Below are 25,725 nucleotides of genomic sequence, written 5' to 3' on the forward strand. Positions count from 1 at the left end.
CAGAGTCTCATTTGTTGCCTTCGGTAGAATGCTGTGGCGTCATAGCTCACAGCAACCTCAAACTCTTGGGCTCAAGCAATCCCATTGCCTCAGCCTCCTAAGGTTAGCTGGGACTACAGGTACCTGCCACATCGCCAGCTATTTTTAGAGACTGGGTCTCACTCTGGCTCTAGCTTAGGCTGGTCTCGAACCTGTGAGCTCAGGCAATCCACCTGCCTTGGCCTGCCAGAGTGCTAGGATTACAGGCATGACTAGGCCTAGTTTCTTAGCAAGCACTGACTGCCCACCCACTCAGTACCAGACTGTGTCCACAACAGAAACTTGTAATGGCCTCCTTTTAAAGAGCTCTCACCTAACACAGCAGAGTTTACATGGAAAGGGAACATCTGTGAGAACCTACTGCATCTGGTGGTTGGAAATTTCAACATGTCCTCTCTGACTAGGAGGCAGACAATAGGATGTCAATCTCACAGATGAGAAAAGAGGCTCAGCAAAGTCAAGGTTTTGCCCAATGTCAAACAGCAAAAAGCAAAGCTGGAATTGCCTGACCAGATGCCCAGACTAATTCCTCTCCAGCCTCCCAAAGCTCAGGCTGTTTCAGCTAAACAAGATGGGAGAGAATCCATGGATGGATATGAGCCATTTGTTCCTAGAAATACTGGGGCTTTCCTGAGAGAGCTGAGCACGCTCATCCACCAGGCTAGACAAAGCTACTACATGTACCCTCCCCAACACATCTCGGCACTTGGCCTCAGTCAAAAATGCTTACAAAGGTAGTGCAGGCTTTCGTGCTGTCAGGGCAAAGGTTGATAAGAAAGGAGGGCAAGCACCATATCGAGGTGGGTGACACCATCTGTACACTCTTCCCACAGTGGGCAGAGTTAGGTAGAGGTGGAGTGTCACCCATCAGGCTCTTCACTAGGCCTGTCCTGTCTTGCTGCCCTAGCAAGGAAGTCAGTGTCTCCTTAGGGATATATGTATGTATATACGTACGTATTTATTTATTTAGACAGAGTCTCAATTTCTTGCCCTCTACAGTAGAGTGCTGTGGCATCACAACTGACAGCAACCTCAAACTCTTGGGCTCAAGTGATCTTCTGGCCTGAGCCTCCCAAGTAGCTGGGACACAAACCAGGCTATTTTGAGAGACGGGATCTCGCTCTTCCTCAGTTCAAGCAATTCACCCACCTCTCATTCTTCCTCCTGAGTTCAAGCAATTCACCCACCTTGGCCTCCCAGAGTGCTGGGATTATAGGCATGAGCCACTGCACCCAGCCTCTCAAGGTTGTATTTAGAAAGCTGCAGTCAGCCCACTGCCTCCAGCCTTCATGGAGCTTTCTCACAGCTGCAGCAGCACAGCTGTTGAGGGGCCCAGAGCCCACACAGGTCAAAGCCAGCAAGAGGCCCATCTAGCTCTCTGGCCCACCACCCAAATCACTCAGCAACCCAACCCCATGTAAGCCTCTGAAGAGCCATGTAGGCCCAGCTGCAGTAAAGGAACTATTCTCAGGGTACGGCTTGCATGGTGTCAAGCTCTCCAGCTATGACCCCTGTTTGGCCCTTTGTAGCAGAGTCCCAAAGCCAAGACTTTAGGAGAGAAGCACCAGAATCCTTCAGGCCTACAAATAAACTTGCAACTGATGTCCACCCCAGCTATGGTTCGTTTCTGTCCCAGCCAAAATTCATGTTAAAGTTTAATCCCTAGTGCAACAGTATTGGGAGGTGTGGTCTTCATGAAAGCTGTGTCCTCAGGAATGGAATTAAGTGCCCTTATAAATGGGTACAATAAGGAAATTTAGGCCCGTTTTTGTCCTTCCACCTTCTGCCATGTGAGGACATAGTGTTCCTCCCCTCTGGAAGGTGGGGCATCAAGGTGCCGTCTTGGAAGTAGACAGCAGCCCTCCCAGATGCCAGTGCCTCGATCTTGGACTTCTAAAAGAAATAAATTTCCATAAATGGTCAATTATTCAGTATCAGGAATTTAGTGATAGCAGCACAGAACAGCCTAAGAAAAAGTGAGCTAGCTTACAAAGTAAACTGGCCCAAACAAAAAACCTCCCTCAGTGGCCAATGCAAAGTATAGCCAATCACGCACCAAAGCACACCTCACTGCCCACATGCTTAGCTTCTTTGGCTGGTGAGCTTCCTAACACCAGTACATACTGGGCAATCCCCATCTTAGCCTGGCACTTAGCAAGTTCTCAGTCCTGGTACACTCTGTGCCTTAGGAGACAACTGAAAGGTACACCAAGGTCACACTGGCCTTAACACAGACAAGAGAGTTTCAGACCAATAGCACTACACTCTCCTTTTTCTCTACCCTCCTCTCCCCACAGCTCCCCCTGAAGGACTTGTCCAGACCCTGCCCTCCCTACAGGACACAAAGGTACTTCCTCTGGAACCTACAGAGCCCCTCTTTCCTGGTCAAGGTCTGCCTCACCCCAGCAGCAGCTCCCTGTGGCTGACCTCTCTGCTGGCTTCTCCCCCACAGATGTGGAAAACGGAAGCACAACGGAGTTGCTGTTCCACTGGCCAAAACACTCCGTGGCCTTCCCTCCCATGGCTCTCTCAGGGCTATACCTGAGGACTGTCACAAAGGAGTCCTCCAAGTCCAAACCAAAGTTTCATGAGGTTTTATCCTGCTGAACCAGAACAGGGTCATGTAACAGCAAGGCTGGGACATAAGCAGCCACAAGGCCTGAAGGCATCCTACTCAGATCAGTGATCTAAAACGAGTGAAAAACAACTTGAATTCTGTAAGTATAGATGTGAGGCAAGTGAGCATAGTGGAAACTGCACAGATGTAGGTATCTGTCCTACTTCTGCCACCTTAAGAGGCATGGGACCCTTACATATCCAGATAGCTCTCAGTTTCACCAACAGGCCTCAGAAGTGATTTCAAATCTGCCATCTTCTTTCCCTGCAGGACAGAAGTCTTCTGTGCCCAAGACCTACCCAGCAGCCCTGGGGCTGCTCAGCCACAGGATTCAGGAAGTGGCTGGTGGCAGCTGTGCTTGATTAAGCACTTGGCAGCAAGCTGGACACAGGGGTTCCCACCCACTAGCACCTGCATTACCCCCCAGTGGAACGAGGAGGGGAGGATCATGGGTATTGCAAGAAAAAGAGCCCCTAAGACCTATAGTACACCAGTCCTAAGATTCTATATTTGATAAGGGGTTTGGGGGTTTGAGAGCAGAAAATTATATAAGCCTCATACCTGGACTCCAACCTCCACCTGGGAGATAGAGGCACACATACCTACCTTCACTCAACCCTCCAACTACTTCAGAAGACTCAGCCTTCCTTGCCTGGTCTCCTAACTTACCTCGTGCTGCCTTTGGCTCTGTCAACCTCCCCATAGAGTCCCCTGATCCTCAGGCCATGAACCCCAGCAAGTACAATATGACATCCATTTCCTCTCCCTGGTGTCCAGCTCAGTGAGCTGGAGAGCAGATAATGAATGAACAAACAGATGGCAAAATGAACAGAGATCAGCTTGTTTCTCTTTCTTTTCCCTTCCTTTGGGCACTGTGAGATTGGTGCCCCAAAGAAGAAATGATTCAGCATTTCCATGGAGCCGTTTTCCATTCTCCATACCCCCAAACTTCCAGCTGTCTCTCCAACTAGCTCCCACATTTCTAGGTCTAACAGCAAAAGAGTAACTGCATAAGATGCCCCACAGTTCTCATTTCACTTCTCAGAGAGAACAATGTCAACAGGCTTTCCTTTATGTGATGGATGCTGCGCCAGAACTCTGTGAATGACATTTTAAATATTATGTTGAAGTGTTCTTGGGTTAAGAGGTGAGTCAGTTGTTTAAAGAACACTCACCTTAAGTTCTTTAAGGCCAGGCATGGTGGCCCATGCTTTAATCCTAGCACTCTGTGAGGCCAACGCAGGAGGATCCCTTGAGCTCAGGAGTTCGAGATCAGCCTGAGCAAGAGTGATAACCCCATCTCTACTAAAAACAGAAAAATTAGTTGCGTGTGATGGCATGCACCTTTAGTCCCAGCTACTACAGAGGCTGAGGCAGGAGAATTGCCTGAGCCCAGGAGTTTGAGGTTGCTGTCATCTAGGCTTAGGTCACTGCACTCGAGCCTGGGCAACAGAGTGAGACTCTTCTTTCAAAAAAAAAAACACAAACAAACAAAAAAAAAACACTTACAAAAAGAGGTGATCATTTGTTACATAGCTGTTTACAAATTTTTTCTGAGTATTGCTTTTTTTTTTTTTTGTAGAGACAGAGTCTCACTTTATGGCCCTCGGTAGAGTGCCGTGGCCTCACACAGCTCACAGCAACCTCCAATTCCTGGGCTTAAGCGATTCTCTTGCCTCAGCCTCCCGAGTAGCTGGGACTACAGGCGCCCGCCACAACACCCGGCTATTTTTTGGTTGCAGTTTGGCGGGGGCGGGTTTGAACCCGCCACCCTCGGTATATGGGGCCGGCGCCTTACCGACTGAACCACAGGCGCCGCCCTGAGTATTGCTTTTTTTAACTTTTCAGGGAAGCAGATCACATGATTTGAAATCATGTGATTTTCTAATACCTTTCTGGTTGTAAGATCCACAACTGGTCAGCTCGGTGTCCATAGCACAGTGGTTACAGCACTAGCCACATGCAGCAAGGCTGGCTGGTTCAAGCCTGGCCCAGGCCAGCTAAACAACAATGACAACTGCAACAAAAAAATAGCCGGGCATTGTGGCGGACGCCTGTAGTCCCAGCTATTTGGGAGGCTGAGGCAAGGGAATAGCTTAAGCTCAAGAGTTTGAGGTTGCTGTGAGCTGTGACACCATGGCACACTACCGATGGCAATGTAGGCTGTCTCAAAAAAAAAAAAAAAAGATTCGCAACTGATTACACACACAAATCTGAATAACTGACTTGCTCAAGGGCAAGTAAAGGTAGCTCCCTAATAGGCTTATTCCAGAGCTAGCAGTGGCCCTAGTCCTGCCCCGCTGCACATCACACCTGGATGTACCCACCCAGGGAGAACAGGTCTGCTGCTCTTACATAACAGACATGTCTCCAACAGGGAAGACATGGGGTCGTCACAAGTCTAGGGCAGCAGACAGCCTCCAGGCCCCAAGAAAGCAGAAGATACAGCCCAGCTATGGCCAAACAGCCCCCATCCGTCCTAATTCAGATGGTTAGAGATGCCAAAAAAAGCTCAGAAAGCCTTGGGCAGAGGCCAGACAGAGTGGCTCATGCCTGTGATCCTAGTACCTTGGGAGGCCAAGGTAGGAGGATCACTTGAGCCCAGGAGTTCAATACCAGCCTGGGCAACATAACAAGACCCCATCTCTATATAAATAAAAAAAAAATTAGCTGGGCATTGTGGCACATGCCTGTAGTCCTAGTTACTTGGGAGGTTAAGACAGAAGGATCACTTGAGCCCAAGAGTTCAAGACTGCAGTGAGCCATGATTGCGCCACTGCCCTCTAGCCTGGGCAACACAGTAAGCCCGTCTCAAAAAAAAAAAAGGCCAGGTATGGTAGCTCACGCCTATAATCCTAGCACTCTGGAGGCCTAGGAGGAAGATCATATAAGCTCAGGAGTTTGAGACCAGCCTGAGCAAGGGTCAGATCCCATCTCTACTAAAAATAGAAAAACTAGCCAGGTGTTATGGTAGGTCCCTGTAATCCCAGCTACTTGGAAGGCTGAAGCAAAAGAATTGCTTGAGCCCAAGAGTTTGAGGTTGCTGTGAGCTATGATGCCAGGACACTCTACCCAGGGTGACAAAGTGAGACTGTGTGTGGCACACCTCTTGGCAATAGGACATAATTATAAGAGGGACCTTACCTAACAAATACAATCAGTGTAACCTAATTCTTTGTACCCTCAATGAATCCCAAACAATAAAAAAAAAAAAAATGTAAGCTCTTGACTAGACACCCCACCCTGTACCTGGCTATGGGCCATGAGCACTCCCAGGGCCTCCCTGAGCCTTCAAAGGCCCATTCCCACTCTCCATCATGCCTGCCTCAGACTGGGAGGCAGAGTAAGGGAGCAAATTAAAATCTCTGGACTCCATGCCCCCATTCCAATTGGTCATGGTGACAAAGTTCCAACCGAAGACACTGTTATGTTCTGACAACTGCTCTGCTCAGCAGAAGACAGCTCAGCCACAACTTCCTGACAGTATGAGTGGAAGGCCCAAACCCAGGTTGAGTTGCTGGGGAATTGCAGGCAGCCCACAACTGGTCCACAGGGACCAACCACTAGCCAGTGCCCATCCAGAGAGACCAAGGCATCAGATGCTTTAAGGCCTACGCAGAGAAAAGGCTTCTGTTCGCTTGATTCAATGCCACGAATTCTCAAACAAATATATGTATTTCCCTCTTCTTGACTAGCACCTACTGGAAACCTGTGGTTATTTCCATCTCTAGAAGCATGATGGCTGCTAGCTCAGGACCTCCAAGAGACCCTAATGTCAATTCAGAGCATGGGTTCTAAGACTTTACTCAAACTCTGGACCAAGGGATGCCTGAGGCCATTGTGGTACAGATTCCATTTAGGCCCTGGGGGAAAGCTTTCCAACCATGCCTACATGTGGCCCCCAACACAATTTAAACTACACCCCTGTGGGCGCCACTTGTGGCTCAAAGGAGTAGGGCGCTGGCCCCATATACCAGAGGTGGCGGATTCAAACCTAGCCCAGCCAAAAACTGCAAAAAAAAAACAAAACAGAAATTAAACTCCACCCCCAGAGCAACTCCCATAATCCCTCTCAGCTCTACCAGTCCCAGGCCCAGTGAGCTTCACAAGGAAAGGCCTTCATTCATCTCTTGGCAGGTCATGTGGGTAGCAAGGCTGCTTCTGCATCTCACTCCACTGCCCAGGCCACAAGGAAACCACAGTGGACGACAAGGGAAGGACATCTCAGGTGAACCCAGTCCTGCATGGGCCTTGAGGTAGCACCTCTACCCCATTCAATACCACTCAGCTCCAGGCCTCTCACCTGATGCCCGTGGAGTGTATAGAGTAGCCGGCCCTCCATCAGGTCCAGGATCTTCAGGGTTGAGTCACTGGAGGCTGTGATCAAGTAGTTTCCCGATGGGTGGAAAGAGAGGGCATTCACTGCTGCACTGTGCACTGGAGGAAGGATATCAGTTAGGAGCTGTCTAGGAGGCACAGGGATCATAAGTGAAGCCTGAGACAGCAATCAGGGTCAATCGAGGCTCAGTACAGGCCTGAAGGGGCTGGGCCAGGGTGGCCATCGCTCAGAAGAGCTGTGGGGATCCCAATAAAGACCTCCCAGGAGAATAGCACGATCGAAGGACAGTAGAAGACCCAACCAGAAGCAAAGGTGAGCAGCAGGTAGAAACAGATGAGGCTAGCCACAAGCACCAAGTGATTCCTTCACCTCTCCTATAATGCCCAGCAGTCAAGCTGAAGCATAGCAGAGCACTCAAATGCAGCATTTAATCTGTCTCATATACTACTCCTTCAAGGAAGCCAAAGGAAAACAAAACCCTTGAAATGCTAATATAATCCCACTACCCTGCAGGAGAGGATGTGTGTGGGCAAGCAGATGGTTAAGATACTCTGCAGATCGTTAAGATACTCTCTCTCAGGGACTGGTCAGGCCCAGCCTCCCACTAGCCCACCTGAGTAAGCTTTTTTTTTTTTTTTTTTGAGACAGAGTCTCACTTTGTTGCCCTCAGTAGAGTGCCATGGCATCATGGCTCATAGCAACCTCAAACTCTTGGGTTTAAGCAATTCTCTTGCCTCAGCCTCCCAAGTAGCTGGGACTACAGGCACTGGCCATAACACCCAGCTATTTTTAGACAGGGGTCTTGCTCTTGCTCAGACTGATCTCCAACTCCTGAGCTCAGGCAATCTACCCACCTCAGCCTCCCAGAGAGCTAGGATTACAGGCATGAGCCACCACACCCAGCCTCTGAATAAGTGTCTTAACCCTACTGAGCCTCAGGTTATCCATCTGTGCCACAGCACCCAAGTATTAGGGGTTCTATGTGGATGCTACCAGGTTAAGCCCCTGAGGCCTTTGCAGAGTAAGGCCTCAGGCCCCATTGCCAGCACGGATGTCCCTCTCCTTCACTCCCCCCCTCCCCATTCCATGTAACTCTACACCCTGTCATTTTACCTACACAGCTTGGCCCTGTCCATGGCTCTCTTCTCAAGCCCCACCATCTGTTCTGGGGTCCCTCACTCCAAGACGCTGCCACACCAGCTCTGTCAACTCCCCCAGCCATGGAGCCTTTCCCACTGTATTTCTTTTTTTTTTTTTTTGTAGAGACAGAGTCTCACTTTATGGCCCTCGGTAGGGTGCTGTGGCCTCACACAGCTCCTCACAGCAACCTCCAACTCCTGGGCTTAAGCGATTCTCTTGCCTCAGCCTCCCGAGTAGCTGGGACTACAGGTGCCTGCCACAACACCCGGCTATTTTTTGGTTGCAGTTTGGCTGGGGCCGGGTTTGAACCTGCCACCCTCCGTATATGGGGCCGGCACCTTACTGACTGAGCCACAGGCATCGCCCAGCCATGGAGCCTTTCCACCACTTGTTCCCAATAGGCCTGAGAGACTCTTGCCTTTACCTTCCCCAGACCTTAAAGCTCACTACTTGGAGTTCCTCATTTAGGAAGCTTCCTCTGACCTCATCATTGGGGCCACTCCTTTTCTTTGTCCTTCTAAAACACAATAAACCTCCCATGGTTCACTCTTCACATTTAGGTGCAGCTATTTGATCCATGTCTGGGTTTCCCATGAGACCATAGGCTCCATCAGACAGGGGCTATCTTGAGTCCCTGGCTCCTGGCTCAGTGTCTAACACCACATAGAACCAGAAAGTAGCTGGTGAGCAGGTGCTTAGGCTGGGTGTCCAAAAGTCCCAGCAAGTTACGCAGCCCTCTCTCAAGACCAATAGCATGTGGCGGCACCTGTGGTTCAGTGAGTAGGGCGCTGGCCCCAATATACAGAAGGTGGTGGGTTCAAACCCTGTCCCGGCCAAAAAGCAACAAAAAAAATAGCCGGGCATGTGGCAGGCACCTGTAGTCCTAGCTACTCAGGAGGCTGAGGCAAGAAAATCACCTAAGCCCAAGAGCTGGAGGTTGCTGTGAGCTGTGATGCCACAGCACTCTACCGAGGGCAACAAAGTAAGACTTTATCTCTAAAAAAAAAGACCAACATCATGTTCTTGGTTCTCTGTACCCTCAATGAATCCATGACAATAAAAAAAAAAGAAAGCCAGGTGCGATGGCTCATGTCTGTAATCCCAGCACTTGGGAGGCCAAAGTGGGTCGATTGCCTGAGCTGCTCATAGGTGCGAGGACAGCCTGAAGCAGAGTAAGACCTCGTCTCTAAAAATAGCTGGGTGTTGCAGTAGGCACCTGTAGTCCCACCTACTTGGGAGGCTGAGGCAAGAGAATCACTTAAGTCCAGGAGTTTGAGGTTGCTGTGAGCTGTGATGTCACAGCACTCTACCAAGGGTGACAAAGTGAGACTCGAGTCAAAAAAAAACAAACAAAAAAGACCAATGGCATGTTCTGAGTAGAGCTCAGGGTCTGAGCTAGGCAGTCCAGATGGATGCAGAGCAACTGTACAGCCAATATATAAACCAGCTGCATCACAGACTGTTACTCAGGATAGCTATAAGGAAGATTCTGACACCTTCCTTCCCATTACCACAGGCCTGATGAGGCTAAAATAACCATGACCCTACCAATTGCTACAAACATAAAAGCAAATACAAAAGCAACCCCTCACCCCAGTACCAACAGACCACAGCAGCTACTGCTGGGCTGATAAATATATCCACCATAAAACAGCCCTCAGCAGGGCCTGTGGAGGAGCACAGAGACCCTCAGATACCAGCCATGCTGACATACTAATGTGCTGGGGAGTATGGATACATGTTCCCATACACACTTAGGGGAGACAGCCAAGGCTTTACATAAGATGGTATTTATATCTGAACAACGTGCTCCAAGTGCCAGGAGCTTCAGGAGGCAGCCTGGAAAGGAGCCACCAAGGTCTCTGCAACTAGTTTCTTGAGGCAGAATACAGAGACCCCCTAGCCTGCACTGAGATAAAGGCTGCCCTCATCCCCACATGGGGACAGATCAAGCAGAAGGAAGCCAGTGGCACAAGGGGAGGCCAGAGGGAGGGCATACTCAGAGAGCTTCGGGCTTCACCAGCATAGCACCACACAAGGCAGCAGTGTTGGCATGTGTATGCCAGACTATGAGCTGACCCTGGCCAAGCCCACTCATGAACAGAAGCTTTCCCCAAGAAGGGAAACAGAATCCTCATCCCACATGCCAGAAATACCTGGAGCCATTTACTCTAGGAGAGGGCTTGGCCTGGTACACCAGGCTTTGGGAGATGCCCTAGACTAGGCGTCCTCAAACTTTTTAAACAGGGGGCCAATTCACTGGTCCCTTAGACCACTGGAGGGCCGGACTATAGTTTAAAAAAAAACTACGAACAAATTCCTATGCACACTGCACATATCTTATTTTGAAGTAAAAAAAACAAAATGGGAACAAATACAATCACACCACTTCATCTGGCCCATGGGCCACAGTTTGAGGACCCCTGCCCTAGACATTAGGACCCATCCTGCCTTTCCCCACTTGCCCTCCTGCATAATACACTGGCCAGGCGAGCCTCTGCTCCCATGCCACCCTGCTTCTGTAGAGGTGGTGGGGAGGCAGCAGTCCAAGGAGGCCTCATCTTCAGAACCACCCCTACATGATAGTCCCTCATCAGGGCACAGCTGCCTCATGACGGGGTAAGCATTCCATCACAATCCCCTAAGCAGCAACCATCCAGAACTGATCCACTTTTTATCAACTTCAAAACTGCAGACCTTCTTCCTGGCTCCATAGCAGGTATCAGTGATGACACACACTGCCGTTTGGGTGGCAGCTATGAGCTCTTTGTTCTTATCCTCCAATTTTCACCCCAAAGAGGGAACTTCAATTCAAGGTCAGAGATACACCAATGTCCTATCCCCTATGGAGGACCAGGAGCCCAGAGAGGGTAGAATGAAGACACAACAGCCCCTGTCCCCAAACCAGGAAATGATCATGGTTTGCGGGCAACAGGTGGCCTGAGTATCCATAGTCCATTCTGCCCACACTGCTCTGTATATAGAGGCCCACTACCTGATGAGCTCCAAACTGACCAAGGTGCCCAGAGAATGCCTGGGTGTGCAAGTAGGAGGTATCCTTCTGGGGCAAAGTAAGCCTGACCCTGACCTGTCACTGGGTAATGCACATGCACATGCCATAAACCACAAAGTACATTATGGGTTCTGGGACGGAGGCTGCTGTTCGGATGTTTGAACAGTCTTAACGTGGGCTCAGAGCATATGGAGCTAACCATCTCATGGGGATTGGCACTCTTGGGGCTCCACCAGCCTGTCTACTCCTTACTGAATTGGGAAATCAGAACTGCTCCCCACAGCAATAGGCCAGAGCCAAGAGACTCCCTACTTGACAGAAATGGCACCAGCTGGCCATTATAGTCCAAAGCCATGAGCAGGCTCCCACTCCAACAACACAAGCCAAAACATGAAGTGCCCTTCCCAGAGCACAATCATGAGATGGCTGGACATAGGCAGGCTGGGGCTTGCTAGCCACATACTGCAATATCATTAACCAAATTCTCTCAGAAAAGCACATCATCTTCACACACCTGAAGGCCACTCAGAAGTGCCTGGTGCCCATCCGGAGTTATCAGGGGAGACAATGGGCCTCGCTGTGTTCTGAAAAACTTTCCCCTGGGTCTCTTAGGAATTGGAGACAGAAAACAGATCAGGCATCTGCTGCCACAGTACTGGGAGCCCTTCTTGAAGAATGAGCCTCCAAAGAGATCCCACTGTTCCTGTGAGAATGGGACAGCCTCTCAGACCTCTCAGAAGACCCTAGACCTGAACAGACCTGGCCAGGTCACTCCACCAGCAAAGAGGTCATTGAGCCCTTGGGGATGAGTCTAAAGGCTGTGGGATGAGTTTGCTAACCTGTGAACACCACCATATGCCATGGCATTGAGCAGGAGCTCAGGGTGGGGCCAGTCATGTTTGCAGGGTACTCCAGGTTCCTCTAAGCCTCCAATCTATACTAGGGCTTAGGAACAAGATGCTGCAGGCCATGGAGTAGCTCCATCACAAGAGGCAAGGCCAGGAGCACAAGCAGACTGCAATTCCTCAGCAGGGCCTGTCAGCCTCACACACTCAGGCCACACAGATGGGGCTCATCTGCATCCAGCCACACCTCCCCTACCCCAACCACTGCCAAGCCTGCTCCCTCAAGAATCCTAGGGCTCTCTTGCCAGCACCCACCACTCTCCTCAACTGCTCTGCAACTCTACCTCCTGAACACCTTTCACAGGACCTCTCTCTCCTTTGCTTCCTGGCTCTGCCCTCACAAAACCCTCCTGTCTTGGGAGACAAGGTTCATACCCCTCACTCTGGCTGCTTTGTGGAGCTTTCTCTTCCACGGTCCCTTAATTGTTGAGGTCCAGGATGTGCCCTCAGCCCTTCTCCCATTCCAAATCCATGGGCCCAGCTGGCCCCTCCCCACACACAGTGTCAGCTTCTATCTCTACTCAATCTCCACAACCCAACCTCTGAGCCTGGCCCCATCCTTGCTCTGATGCCTGCCCTCATTTTGACATCAGGCATGGAGAGCCCATCCACCAGTCACTGGGGACACCCCAGCCTCCACCCAAACATGCTATTCTCTCAGATGTCCTCCCTCCCTTCATTCCTTAAGCAATAGGGCCAGTCTCAGCACTGCCAGACAGGCCACATCTTTGAGACACTGGGCCAGAGATAGCATTCAAGGCTCTCCCCAATGGGTACCTGTTACTATACCCCATTAACACCAGACCCAGGCTCATGATCCATCAGAGATGGGCCTGAACCCTCCCAAGGTCACCTAGAGATCCTCTCCTACCAGTGTCAAGACCTATGTAGCATAGACCACGTACCTACCCTTTATATCACATAATCCTTAAGTGGATTTTCCCACCAGGTCCACATGAGGCCCATGAGGAAGGCCCTATTATCACCTCATACCAAAAGAACCAGAGCATGTAATACTGACTACTTCCCTGCCTTTCACCTTCCCTTCCCTACCTCTGCACCTGCCCACCCTCCCCAGCCCACTGTTCAGACATGCCTGATCCCCAACCAACCTACCCCTGACTCAGGCCTGGCCCACATTAGAAGACAGGCCTCAGCTGTAGTTTCAGCAGCCATATATCCTGGATGTTTTAGCATGTTTAATTGTCCCTGACAATGAATACACTTGGTACTTAGCAGAATATGTGTCCTAAATTTTGGTTCATTTATGTGAGTCTTAGACTCATAGACCCCAATTTAAGATGTCATTGCCAGGAACGGGAAAATACTGGAAAATTCTAGAATTCTAGTTTTCATGTTAGATGTTGAAGAATCAGTATCATAGGACCTTTCCAGTTGGCAGAACTGGAGAAATACAGTGAGAAATTGGTGTACTAGGTTTGGACAGCTTGATGTGAATGTGAAAAGATCCTTAAAATCAGCTCCCTCCTTAACACTTTTTTTATTGTCTTTTTAATTAAAAAAATATTGTTCATAAAAAAAAAAAAAAAAGAAGACAGGCCTCAAAGGCTGAAGGAGAAAAGGGCAAGCCCTCTGCTGCTCAGTTCTAGAAGCCTCTGTCTGAATGAACATCAGTGACAAATCGCAAGGCACCCTGTGTAGGAAGGAAACAGTTTTTGTGGCCAGCCCCTGCCATCTGGTGGTGGTGTAGGGTACTACAGACCTTAACCAATCAGGCTGTCCTCACCAGACCAGATTCCTGGACTCTAGACTAGCACCAAGACTGTCAGCATCATCTCGTGTCAATGCCATCATCAATAACACTCTATCTGTTCCACCCATCTCAGTTCTTGACATGAACCAACTCATTAACCCTCTCAATACCACCTATGAGACAAGTCCCATCATTGTCCCAAAGGCTCCGTGGAATCAAGTGACCTGCCCAACACCACACAGCTGGGAATGCTGACGCTGGCTGCAAAGCCCACTCCCTAGCATGTGCTTTTCAAGACCAGGAACTTCTCATTTATCCCCAAAACAGTTCTGCCCTCAAAAGTCCAAGAGTCAACTAGAAAGGGCTTGTGGGGAATGTCAAGGCAGAGCTGTGAACCCCAAGCTCCACACTTCTGTACACCCATGTCATTTCCACTTCAGGTGTGGATTAAAGTGAGCCCATAAACTTTAAATTCAGTTCAAGGTCAATGACCACAGTTCTTTTTTTTTTTTTCTTGAGACAGAGTCTTACTATGTTGTTCTCGGTAGAGTGCTGTGCTGTCACTGCTCACAGCAATCTCAAACTCTTGGGCTTAAGCCATTCTCTTGCCTCAACCTCCCAAGTAGCTAGGACTACAGGCGCCCACTACAATGTCTGGCTATTTTTTTGTTGCAGTTGTCACTGCTGTTTAGCAGGCCCCAGCCAGGCTCGAACCCACCAGCCTCGGTGTATGTGGCTGGCACCTTACTCACTGAACTACAGGCGCCAAGCCATGACCACAGTTCTTCAAACAACTCCAGCTTTGCCTCCTTCCTAGTCTCAGCCCTGTGCAGTCTGACCCATCCCTGTTCTGCCTGCTGCACAACTCCTAATTTCTCCAATGGCACTCGGTAGCCTGAGCCCCATCCCCAGGCCTGGAGTGCCTCATGGCCCTGATCAGTCACACTTGTTCCCAGGCCTGTTCCATTCCCCAACACCTCCAGCCAGCTCATCCTGAACACATCCAAGTGTGCCCTTGCCCCTACCTCCCACCTGGAGCCTAACATGAGCCCATGTCCACTGCCCTGCCTTCTGAGGGCTACAATTCAATCAGACGGTAAAGTCCTGGGCCTGCCTCCTGAAACCTTCCATATGATTTATGGCTCTACATCAGTGCAAGACACTGTGAGGCCAGAGGTAGACAAAGTCCCACCAACATTGACCTCTATGGACAGTTCTGCCCCCTTTGCTATAGGTCAAAGGTTGTTACCTTGACTCCATAGGGCAAGGCCTGCATCACAGGGAGAGGTAAATGGCATATACAGCCTCTGAGAGGTGGCCCTGAGGGGCATCCCTGGCCCTTCCCATCTGTCCCTGGAGCATATGTGAAATGCTACTACCTTGGAAGTGGGCACCAAAGGGCTTGCTAAAAGCCAGGTAGCCTCATGTTTCATCACCAGGCCAAGGTTCCAAGTCAGGGCAGCCATGCTACAGACCACCCAGTCCTGGACAATCTCAGACCAGAGACTCCTCCCCACCCAAGGCCATCCTCAGGCCCATTGAAACATCGCAGCAATAAACTGATACCTAGCACCAGCAGTTCCATCACGGCTGCTCATGTGCCCAGGAGGTCGTTTGACACTCACACTGATAATGCTGCAAGAGCCGGTGAGTCCGCACGTCCCACACCTTCACTGTGTTGTCCATTCCGGCAGCAGCGATGCATGTACCACTGGGATGAAAGTCCACATAGGTAACAAAACTGGAAAGACAGGGGCCACCATGCACTGTAAGAGGTCTGCCCTGGCTCATAATAGATTCAAAAATGTCCATTACTTTCTTATCCCTGTGCTTCTGCTCATGCTGTTCCCTTGACCCAAATACCTCCTTTCTGCCTCAAGGGAAAGTAACAAGTAGGAGGTAAGAACAGTGGTCAGTAGTGAACTAAGGTGGACTTACCAAGGACCCTGTCCCACCATCCATTTTTAAATACAAGTAGAGAAAGCTATCATCAAATCCAAAGGTCAGTTGGACTATTCTGGGGTTTTCAGAGTTGGAGCTGGTACCCTTGCTAAGGCTGACTGCAGATCCTGTCTGCTGAGGCTCAGGAGGGAAGGCCCAGCAGAGCTAAAGGCTCCTGGCCCACCTATCTCTAGGAGACAGGCCAAGGGCCCTCACTTTATCCATACTTAACACCTGGGTTGGTACCATATCCAGCTCTCAGAAGAAGCCCTTACCTGTGGTTCCCAGGCTAACACCCAAGAGAGCAAAAGCTGAGGTCCCTTCAGGAACCGGAAATGGTTGAGCCCCTACTCAAATGCAGGCTCCTCCCTCTCAATGACGTGGCATAATATGAACAGCCACCATTTACTACAAGAACCTGATGAGGCTTTCATCTGTAAACATCACTATAGGTGAACTAAAAAGTGAAGGGAAAAAAGAGAGGCCCAAAGAATTGAGGTTAAGTGTTCCTATTATGTGTGGGAAGGGCTTGGGGCTGATCCTTCCATTTACACAGGAAAAGATAAAGAGCTTGTTTGCCAGCCCTTGCAAAAGATACCAGATAAACAGCAAATGAGACATGGCCACCAGCCCCCACAGGTCCTGCTACTGAAGGCCACTGGGCCTCTTCATGCTCAGATGTGGGTTCTGGGCTTGAACACCTGCAGCATCCAAGGACTCACCCGCCATGCTCACAGTATGAGTAGACACACTCCCGGCTGTTCCTATCCCACAGCTTGACAGTCTTGTCATCACTGGCAGAGACGATCAGCCGCCCATCAGGGGAAAACCTGAACCAGATGGGGGATGAGTCACACCACCAACTGACAGGTATCATGGGTACCACACATATTTTCCACAGCAACCCTTCCCTGAGTGCCTTCTACCTGACCTCAAAACTACCTGAAATGACATGCCCTCTTCTCGCCCCAAGTGATCCAGGCCAAGTGGCTGCCCCTCTTTGTGAGATGAATTAGAATGATGCCAAAATGATACCTATGTGAGACAAAGTATTTTTTCTTTTTTTTTGAAACAAAGTCTCACTCTGTCACCTTGGGTAGAGTGCCATTGCATCATCATAGCTCACAGCAACCTCAAACTCCCAGGTTTAAGCGATTCTCTTGCCCTAGCCTCTGGAGTAGCTGGGACTACAGGTAACTGCCACACGCCCAGCTATTTTTTTCTTTGTTGCAGTTGTCATTGTTGTTTAGCAGGTCCTGGCTGGGTTCAAATCTGCCAGCCTCGGTGTATGTGGCCAGCACCCTACCCCGAGCTATGGGCACCGCTGGCAACCTTATTTGTTAACTGACTATATTTAACCATTTCACGATGTATATAATACTTCAAAATATTATGTTGTACACGATAAATACATACAATTTTATCTGTCAATCAAAGAAAAAATTTCTCCTAGTACTCTAAGACGCCAAAGTGGGAGGATCGCTTAAAGCCAGGGGTTTGAGACCAGGCTGGGCTGATAGCAAGACCTTGTCTTGACAAAAATTTTTTAAAAAGTAGCCAGATATAGCTAGGCAGCAGCTCATGCCTGTAATTCTACCACTCTGGGAGGCCAAGGCAGGTGGATTGCTTGAGCTCAGGAGTCTGAGATCAGCCTAAGCAAAAGCGAGACCCTGTCTCTACCACAAAAACAGAAAAACTAGCCGGGTATGGCGGCACATCCCTGTAGTCCCAGCTACTCAGGAGGCTGAAGCAAGAGAATCGCTTAAACCTGGGAGTTTGAGGTTGCTGTGAGCTACGATGATGCAACGGTACCCTAACCAAAGCGACAGAGTGTGACTGGTCTATTAAAAAAAAAAAGTAGCCAGATGTCTGGGCACATACCTATACACCCAACTACTAGGGAAGCTAATGCAAGAGGATCGCTTGAGGCCAGGAATTCAAAGTTACAGTGACTTGTGATCATGCCACTGCAGCCTGAGTGACAAAACAAAACCCTGTATCTAAAAGAAAAACAAACAAACAAACAAAAAAACCCCCACAGTATTCCTGGCAGCAAATCAAAAAATAAAGTAAAAGAAATTAAAAGAAAAAACAAAAATTGAATGCCCTCCAGTCGGCACCTACAGCTCAGCAGCTAGGGCACCAGCCACGTACACTTGAGCTGGTGGGATCAGTCCTAGCCCGGGCCTGCCAAACAATGACAACTACAACAAAAAAATAGCTGGGCATTGTGGTGGGCACCTGTAGTTCCAGCTACTCGGGAGGCTGAGGAAAGAGAATAGCTTAAGCCCAACAGTTGGAGGTTGCTGTGAGCTGCGACGCCACGGCACTCTACCAAGGGTGACATAGTGAGATTCTGTCTCAAAAAAATAAATAAAATAAAATATAAATGTATGAAATTGTTTCCTTTTTTTCTTTCTTTCTTTTTTTTTTTTTTTTGAGACCAGGCCTTATCAAGCTGCCCAACTAGATCCTACAATCTTAGTCTCCACAGTGGCTGGGATTACAGCCACAAGCCACCACACCCCACCTATTTTTTTCTTCTTGAATTTATGAAACTAATCTTTCATGTTGCTCTTTCTTGTTTTTTGCTTTTGCTTTCTTACTCAATTTCATGTACAAACAATTCCCCCCTCCACCTAAGCAATAAACTGACAAAAAGAAAAAGGAAAAGTTCTTTCTGGCTGGTTCTAGAGGAAAAATGAATTTAAATAAAGAAATAGAAAAGAATGGGCTCGGCACCCATAGCTCAATGGTTAGGGTACCAGCCACACACCCCAGGGCTGGCAGGTTTGAACTCACCCAGGCCTACTAAATAATAATGACAACAACAACAACAACAACAAAAATAGCCGGGTGTTGTAGCAGGTGCCTGTAGTCCCAGCTACTTGGGAGGCTGAGGCAAGGGAATCACTTGAACCCAGTAGTTTAAGGTTGCTGTGAGCTGTGATGCTACAGCACTCTACCATGGGCAACATAGTAAGACTCTGTCTCAAAAAAAAAAGAAAAGAAAAGAAAAAGAATAGTGCCTACCTCACAGTAAGCACGAAGCAGCAAAAGCACATAAAGCCCTTAGCATTGCACACAGCACCATGCAGCCAGGGCTGAATGCTAGTATCATTAACATGAAGGTGGCCAAAGGCCCATCATCAGTGTCATTACCCTGTACCCAGGTCCTCTGAGTCTACATTTGACTCAAATATGGGTTAGCAAAACACAATCTACCCAAAAAGGGCAGGAATGTTCTGGAGTTGCACCACCAAAGGCCCAGTGTGGGCTTGAGATCCTCAGTTTGCCGGCCTGGCCCCTCCTATTCTCTGGTTCTAAGACCTTGAAGAACAATCAGGGGCTTCCCAGGACAAAGGAAGGAGGGTATCCTGGAGAATGAGTAACCTGCAGGGGGTCCCCAACCTCTGACTTGCAAGGTTTCCTTGTATCCTCTGGTCACACCCAACCCCTTCCTCTGAAGCAAAGTTATTTGATACATGAGAAAGCTCTGCGGAAAGGAACCAAAAAAACTAGAAGTAGGCATATCTGTATCTGTATTCTTAGACCTTGAAAGGTCTGTTGGGTCACCTAGCTCCTCATCCACACAGCACTGAGCCAAAGGGAGGGAAAGCCTCCAGGCCAAACCCCCTCAAAGACCTAGACCTCCCTAAGCACCAACTCAGGTGCAAAATCAATCTCTGAAAAGAACACCCCACAGGAATAGGCAAGCCTTATTGTCAGAGACTCAAGTACAAACTCCAGCTCTCCACTTACCTACCATGTGCTCTTGGGCAAGATACTGTACTGCACTAAGCCTCTGTTTTCTCATTTGAAAAATGTAAACAGTACTGCCTAGCTTGCAGAACTCTCATGAGGATCAGGAAGAAAATGTGCACTGACAGTATTGACATATCCTTAGCAGTTACTATTGCTCCTAAGTGATCCCTATTGACTTGGCTTGTGCTTAGTCAGCACAGAGTCAGAAGGTCATCATGCTGACAGTAGACTAACTTATGTGTCATGCATTAGTTCAGTGAACTTCTCAACAATTTACAAGGCAGGAACTTTCATTGTTCCCATTTTGCAGATAAGGAAACAGGTCAGGAAGATCCAGGAAGATTAAAGAGAGGCTAAGTAACTTGTCCAAGGTCACAAGCTAGCACTCAGCAGCCCCTCCAAGCCATCTTTCAACCCCCAGGTCCCTCTAAAGGTCTCCAGACAGGACAATGCTTACTTGGCACAGCGGACCCAGTTGATATGCTGGCTCAGGGAGAACAGGAATTTCTGGCGATGAGTTGACCACACCTTGATTGTCTTGTCATCAGAGGCTGTCACAAGGGATTGGCCATCACTGCAGAAGTGAACACTCCTCACTGTGGCTGTGTGTGCACGAAACACAGTTGACTCGCCTTTGCTACAAGGATAGGTATCAAAAGTCAGGAAACCTGTAACAGTGACATGAGGGTGCACAACTACATGAAAGCTCTCCTTCCCCCACTGACACCCTTCCCAAAGTCAGTCAGACTTAAGTACCCCAGTCCCCAAAAGGGAAGGCCAAAACCTCTCCTACAGGAGCAGAACACCACCCCTGCCCCCCATCCACATGCGTGCAGGATCAGGTAGCATTTCTTCAAGGATTGCTAGGGTCAGCCCAGAACTGAGGAGAGGGCTCCAACTGAAGATCCAGCCTCTCATGGTACCTCCTCAGAAAAGGGATAGACGTCCCTCCATTGTGACTACTCCCAAGCCAAGGTAGAAATAGGACAGCTCTGGCATAGGATCCCAGACTCTGACAAGCCCCTCAAAGTCTACAACTCACACGTTGGGTACCCAGATGCGGACAGTCTTGTCTCGGGAGCCTGAAGCAAGAAGGTGTCCCGAAGGGGAGAAGTTCACACAGGTGACGGCATCCTTGTGGCCCGTGAAGCGGTAGGCACGTGACTGGGGCTTCATGTGCCAGACCATGAGGCACGAGTCCATGGAGCCACTGGCTGAGGAGAGTAGGTGATGCTATGACCCTCAACTCCAGTAGGCCTCAAGTTGCGCCAGGACTCTGATGAGGCAGGGAGAATTCCACCTTCCCCAGCGTCCACAAGCAGGGCAGTGAGAAGGCTCCCCACAGGGCAGGCCACACCTCCAGTGACTGCCCACTACCAATTTAGTGGGCCAAGCAATTCTCCAAGCAGTATGCCCACATGAGAATAAGACTGACAAAGGCCCATCATGTATCAACACAGGGCTACAAGTGAGAGCTCTAGGAAAACTTATCACCATAGGGCCCTAGGTGTCTCCAAAGACACAACCTGAGGGCACAAGACAGCAAGTCCTCCCAGTGCAGGAGTGCTACCCCAACCTATTCAGAGCCCAACTCAATAAGAGTACTAGAGGAAGTCCCCAAAACAGACCAAAAATGACTTCAGTTCCCTCTTAGCCTACAGCACACCATGAGGCCAGCAGCCTTTAGCAGAAGCCTTGATGATAAGATGAAGGGGCAAGCCTCGTCCTTGAGAACAAGAAAGTGAACTCATAAAAGCGGTGTATAAGGCCGGGTGCAAGGGCTCATGCCTGTAATCCTAGTATTCCAAAGAGGAAGCTGAGGCAGGAGGGTCTCTTGAGCTCACAAGTCCAAGATGAGCCTGAGTAAGAATGAGACCCTGTCTCTATTAAAAATAGAAAAATTAGCCAGGCACAGTGGCTCACGCCTGTAATCCTAGCACTTTGGGAGGCTAAAGTGAATGGATTGCTTAAGCTTAGGAGATCGAGACCAGCCTGAGCAAGAGTGAGACCATGTGCCTACTAAAAGTAGAAAAACTAACTGGGTATTATGGCAGGTGCCTGTAGTCTCAGCTACTTGGGAGGCTGAGAAAGGAGGATCTCTTGAGCCCAAGAGTTTTTTGTTTTGTTTTGTTTTGTTTTTGAGACAGAGCCTCAAGCTGTCACCCTGGGTAGAGTGCCGTGGCGTCACAGCTCATAGCAGCCTCCAACTCCTGGGCTTAAGCGATTCTCTTGCCTCAACCTCCCAAGTAGCTGGGACTACAGTCACCCGCCACAACTCCTGGCTATTTTTTGGTTGTAGTTGTCATTGTTGTTTGGCAGGCCTGGGCTGGATTCGAACCGGACAGCTCTGGTGTATGTGGCTAGCGCCGTAGCTGCTTGACCTACAGGTGCCGAGCCAGAGCCCAAGAGTTTGAGGTTGTTGTGAGCTATGATAATGCCATGGCACTCTACCCAGGCTGACAGGAGTGAGTGAGACTTTGTCTCAAAACAAAGCAAAACAAAACTCCGCTATATATGAACCCCTACACGACCAAGGAAGAGAGTCACTCAAATGAAGTTTAAGGGCAGTGGGGAAATTGGGGTCTCTGGTTGTGCTCAACATCCTTCTCACTAGTAGGCCTCTTCAACAAGGTGTGCCATATTACTGTGGGCAACAGAATCCATAAAAACTCAAGGAAAAGGAGCCACTGTTTAGGGCTCAATCCACAGGACAGACTCAAGAGAGGGATAGGGTGTGCAAGAAAAAGCCCAGAACCCAATCCCACCCTCAAAGGCTGTGGAACCTTGGCAAGGCTGCTAATCTCTCTGAACTCAAATTCTTCATATGTAAAATGGGGCTCACAAAGCCCAGCACCCAGGGAGCTGGCAGGTAGAAGCAAGATGCAGATCTAGACAAAGCTGTGCTGTCCTTGCTGTGCTTTCTTCCCCAGCACACCACACCTCCCTGGTAGAAACTTGGCCCTCTCAGCTTACAACCTAGTGCTTAGACAGGACATCTCCTCTTACCCAGCTGTTTCATGTTGAGACTGAAGTCCACACAGGTAACTGCATCTCGGTGGCCCTTAAAATGCCTCTCCAGCGAGGGATCCTCCTGGGGGAGAGCCATGATCAAATGTGTGAAGACTGGGTGAGGAAGGGGCTTCCCTGGGGCCAAGACTCTTCCTACAACAGCCAGGAGGGGTTAAAAATGCTCAAGGCATGCTCTTACATAAAGAAAATCTTAAAAGATTTACAGTAAAAACTATTAAAATAAATGAGTTCAACAATGTTGCAGGACACAAAAACAATACATAAAGATCAATTGTATTTCTGTACGTTAGCAATAGGCATTCCAAAAATAAAAGTAAGAAAACAATTCTACTTATGATATATAAAGAATAAGATACTTGGGAATAAGTGCAAGACTTGTACAGTGAAAATAACAAAGTATCACTGAGAGAAATGAAAGCGGACCTAAACAATGGAAAGACATCTCATGTTTATGGATTGGAAGACATAATATTAAAATGTAATAATCCCCCTATCAGTCTAGATTAAACATAATTCCTGTTAAAATCCAAGGTGCCCTTTTTATAGAAATTGACAAGCTAGATCCTAAAATTCGTATGAAAATGTAAGATGTCCAGAAAAAAAAAAAAATCTTTAAGAAGAATAACAACAGACAAACAAAAACAGCCACTGTGGAAGTTCGGCAGTTCCTCAAAAAGTTAAACCAAGAGTTAGCAAATGATCCAACAATTCTAGGTAAATACCCCCCAAAATTGAAAACATGGTTCATACAAAAACTTATACACAAATGGTCACAGCAGCATTATTCTTAATAGCCAAAAAGTGAACAAACCCAAATGTCTATAAACAGATAAATGAATAAACCAAAGTGGTATATACATACAAAAGAATATTAGTCAGCCATCAAAAGGAATGAAGTACTGATACATGCTGCAACACCATGAGCCTTAAAAACATTATGCAAAGTGAATGAAGCCAGGCAAGAAAGGCCACATTTTGTCTGATTCCGTTTATATGAAAAGTTCAGGCCGGGCACGGTGGCTGACACCTATAATCCAAGCACTCTTGGGAGGCCAAAGTGGGTGAATTCCTTGAGCTAAGGAGTTCTAGACCAATCCGAGCAACAGTGAGACCCCCTCTATACTAAAAAAAATACAAAACATTAGCTGGACATTGGAGCGGCCACCTGCAGTCCTGGCTGCTCAGGAAGCTAAGGCAGGAAAATTACCTAAACCCAGGAGTTTGAAGTTGCTGTAAACAAGGCTGATGCCATGGCACTCTAGCCTGGGTGACAAACCGAGACTCTGTCTCAAAATAAATAAATAAATAAAATAAAAAGTCCAGAATAGTCAAATCTTTAGAGACAGAAAGTAGTGATTTGTGACTGCTAAGGATTAAGGGAATGGGGAAGGGGAAGATAAGGAGTGACTGTGACGATTATTAAGTGTGGGTTTCTCTTTGGAGAGATAAAATGTTCTGAAATTAGATAGTGATGACAGTTGCACAACACTGTGAGTGTATTAAAAACCACTGAACTGTACGCTTTAACAGGTGAATCCAACTGGGCGCAATGGCTCACACCTATAATCCTAAAACTGAGATGTCAAAGCAGGAGGATCGCTTGAGCCCAGGAATTTGAGGTTGGCAATGAATTATGATGTTACTGCACTCTATCCAGGGCAATGAAGCAAGACACTATCTCAAAACAAGAAATAAAAAATGCATTTACGGGGGCGGCGCCTGTGGCTCAGTGAGTAGGGCGCCGGCCCCATATGCCGAGGGTGGTGGGTTCAAACCCAGCCCCGGCCAAACTGCAACAACAAAAAAATAGCCGGGCGTTGTGGCGGACACCTGTAGTCCCAGCTGCTCGGGAGGCTGAGGCAAGAGAATCACATAAGCCCAAGAGCTGTAGTTTGCTGTGAGCCGTGTGACGCCACAGCACTCTACCGAGGGCAGTAAAGTGAGACTCTGTCTCTACAAAAAAAAAAAAAAAATGCATTTATGACACGTGAACCTCTCAATAAAGTTATTATCTTAAAAACCCAGAGAGAGAAAATAGGAGTTTTTCAGCACCACCCCCATCTCAGGAATCAGATCCCATCATTTCAATCCCACCAAAGACTGATCAGTGAACCCACTGAATCAGGTCATCTCTGGACAGGCCCCTGGTGGCATCACCACCATCTTCACTATACCCAACATCCGAGAAACAGCAGAGCCATTCAGGACACTGCTTAGGAAGACACTAGACAGAATACTCCAGAGACACACTCGATCCAACAATAGCTCATGTCTTGGCATCTACCTCTCAGATGTACCTCATCTCCCCCCTACCCCAGACATCAGAAACTTCAAAGAAGCATTATGGGCTGGGCGTGGTGGCTCTGTAATCCTAGCATTCTGGGAGGTTAAGGCAGGTGGATTGCCTGAGTTCAGGAGACCAGCCTGAGCCAGAGCGAGACCCCCGTCTCTAAAAATAGCTGGGTGTTGTGGCAGATACTTGTAGTCCCAGCTACTTGTGAGGCTGAGGCAAGAAAATCGCTTAAGCTCAAAAGTTTGAGATTGCTGTGAGCTGTGACACCAAGGCACTCTACCCAGGACAACAAAGTGAAACTGTCTCAAAAAAAAAAAAAGCATTATGGGTGTTTCAGAGAGCCCAAAGGCTCCTCTAGGAAAAAGATGTCACTGGGGCAAAGCAAAACCACTGCCACCCCACAAAGCTATTAACTAGAACAAAGGCCCTATGGCTCTGTGCCCAGCTCCATTCCAAATACACCTGCCTTACATGTAAAACTTAGTAAATGTAGAATATAAATGTCTTAACATAATAACTAAGAAAATGCCAGGAAGGCTATGTTAACCATTGTGATGAAAATGTGTCAAAAGGTCTATAAAACCAGTGTATGGTGCCACAAGATCTCATTAATGTACACAGCTATGATTTAATAAAAATAAAAAAAAACAAATACACCTGCCTGAGTCCCCCTTTCAACAACAGGGAGAGTGGTAGCTGACAGAGGGCTCCTAACACAGCAGTACCTGCCCCATTCAGCCTCCTGCCCTCACACCAGCTTCTTGGAAGAACAAGGTAGGAAAGTGCCTGCCTGCCTTTAGGCTCAGTGGGCAGAAGCAAGTTCAGGTCCACCCCTGACTAGTGGGCCCCTTGGTATTTCCCACACTCTCTCCCCTCTGTAGCTCTCGACAAATGGGCCTCATCTCCCTTAACAGTAGCTTATATGTCGG

General features: G+C 48.5%; 1 protein-coding gene across 8 annotated transcripts in view; it reads right to left on the bottom strand.

Moving 5' to 3' along the window:
* Positions 1–25,725, bottom strand: part of POC1A (POC1 centriolar protein A) — a 132,713-nt gene that overhangs the window by 73,880 nt on the left and 33,108 nt on the right. For 4 of the 8 annotated variants that reach the window (XM_053600025.1, XM_053600024.1, XM_053600023.1 and 1 more), the window contains exons 2-7: positions 22,480–22,564; positions 20,516–20,687; positions 19,931–20,110; positions 16,431–16,538; positions 15,393–15,508; positions 6,960–7,093 (exon numbers count right to left, since the gene is read on the bottom strand). In XM_053600025.1, coding sequence (XP_053456000.1) covers positions 6,960–7,093; positions 15,393–15,508; positions 16,431–16,538; positions 19,931–20,110; positions 20,516–20,687; positions 22,480–22,564 — 795 coding nt within the window. Of the gene's footprint in view, positions 1–6,959; positions 7,094–15,392; positions 15,509–16,430; positions 16,539–19,930; positions 20,111–20,515; positions 20,688–22,479; positions 22,636–25,725 lie in introns of all 8 variants that reach the window. The other 4 variants (XM_053600026.1, XM_053600021.1, XM_053600022.1 and 1 more) reach the window with 1 other exon arrangement.

Source organism: Nycticebus coucang, chromosome 8 (genome assembly GCF_027406575.1).
Source record: "Nycticebus coucang isolate mNycCou1 chromosome 8, mNycCou1.pri, whole genome shotgun sequence".
Taxonomy (NCBI): Eukaryota; Metazoa; Chordata; class Mammalia; order Primates; family Lorisidae; genus Nycticebus; species Nycticebus coucang.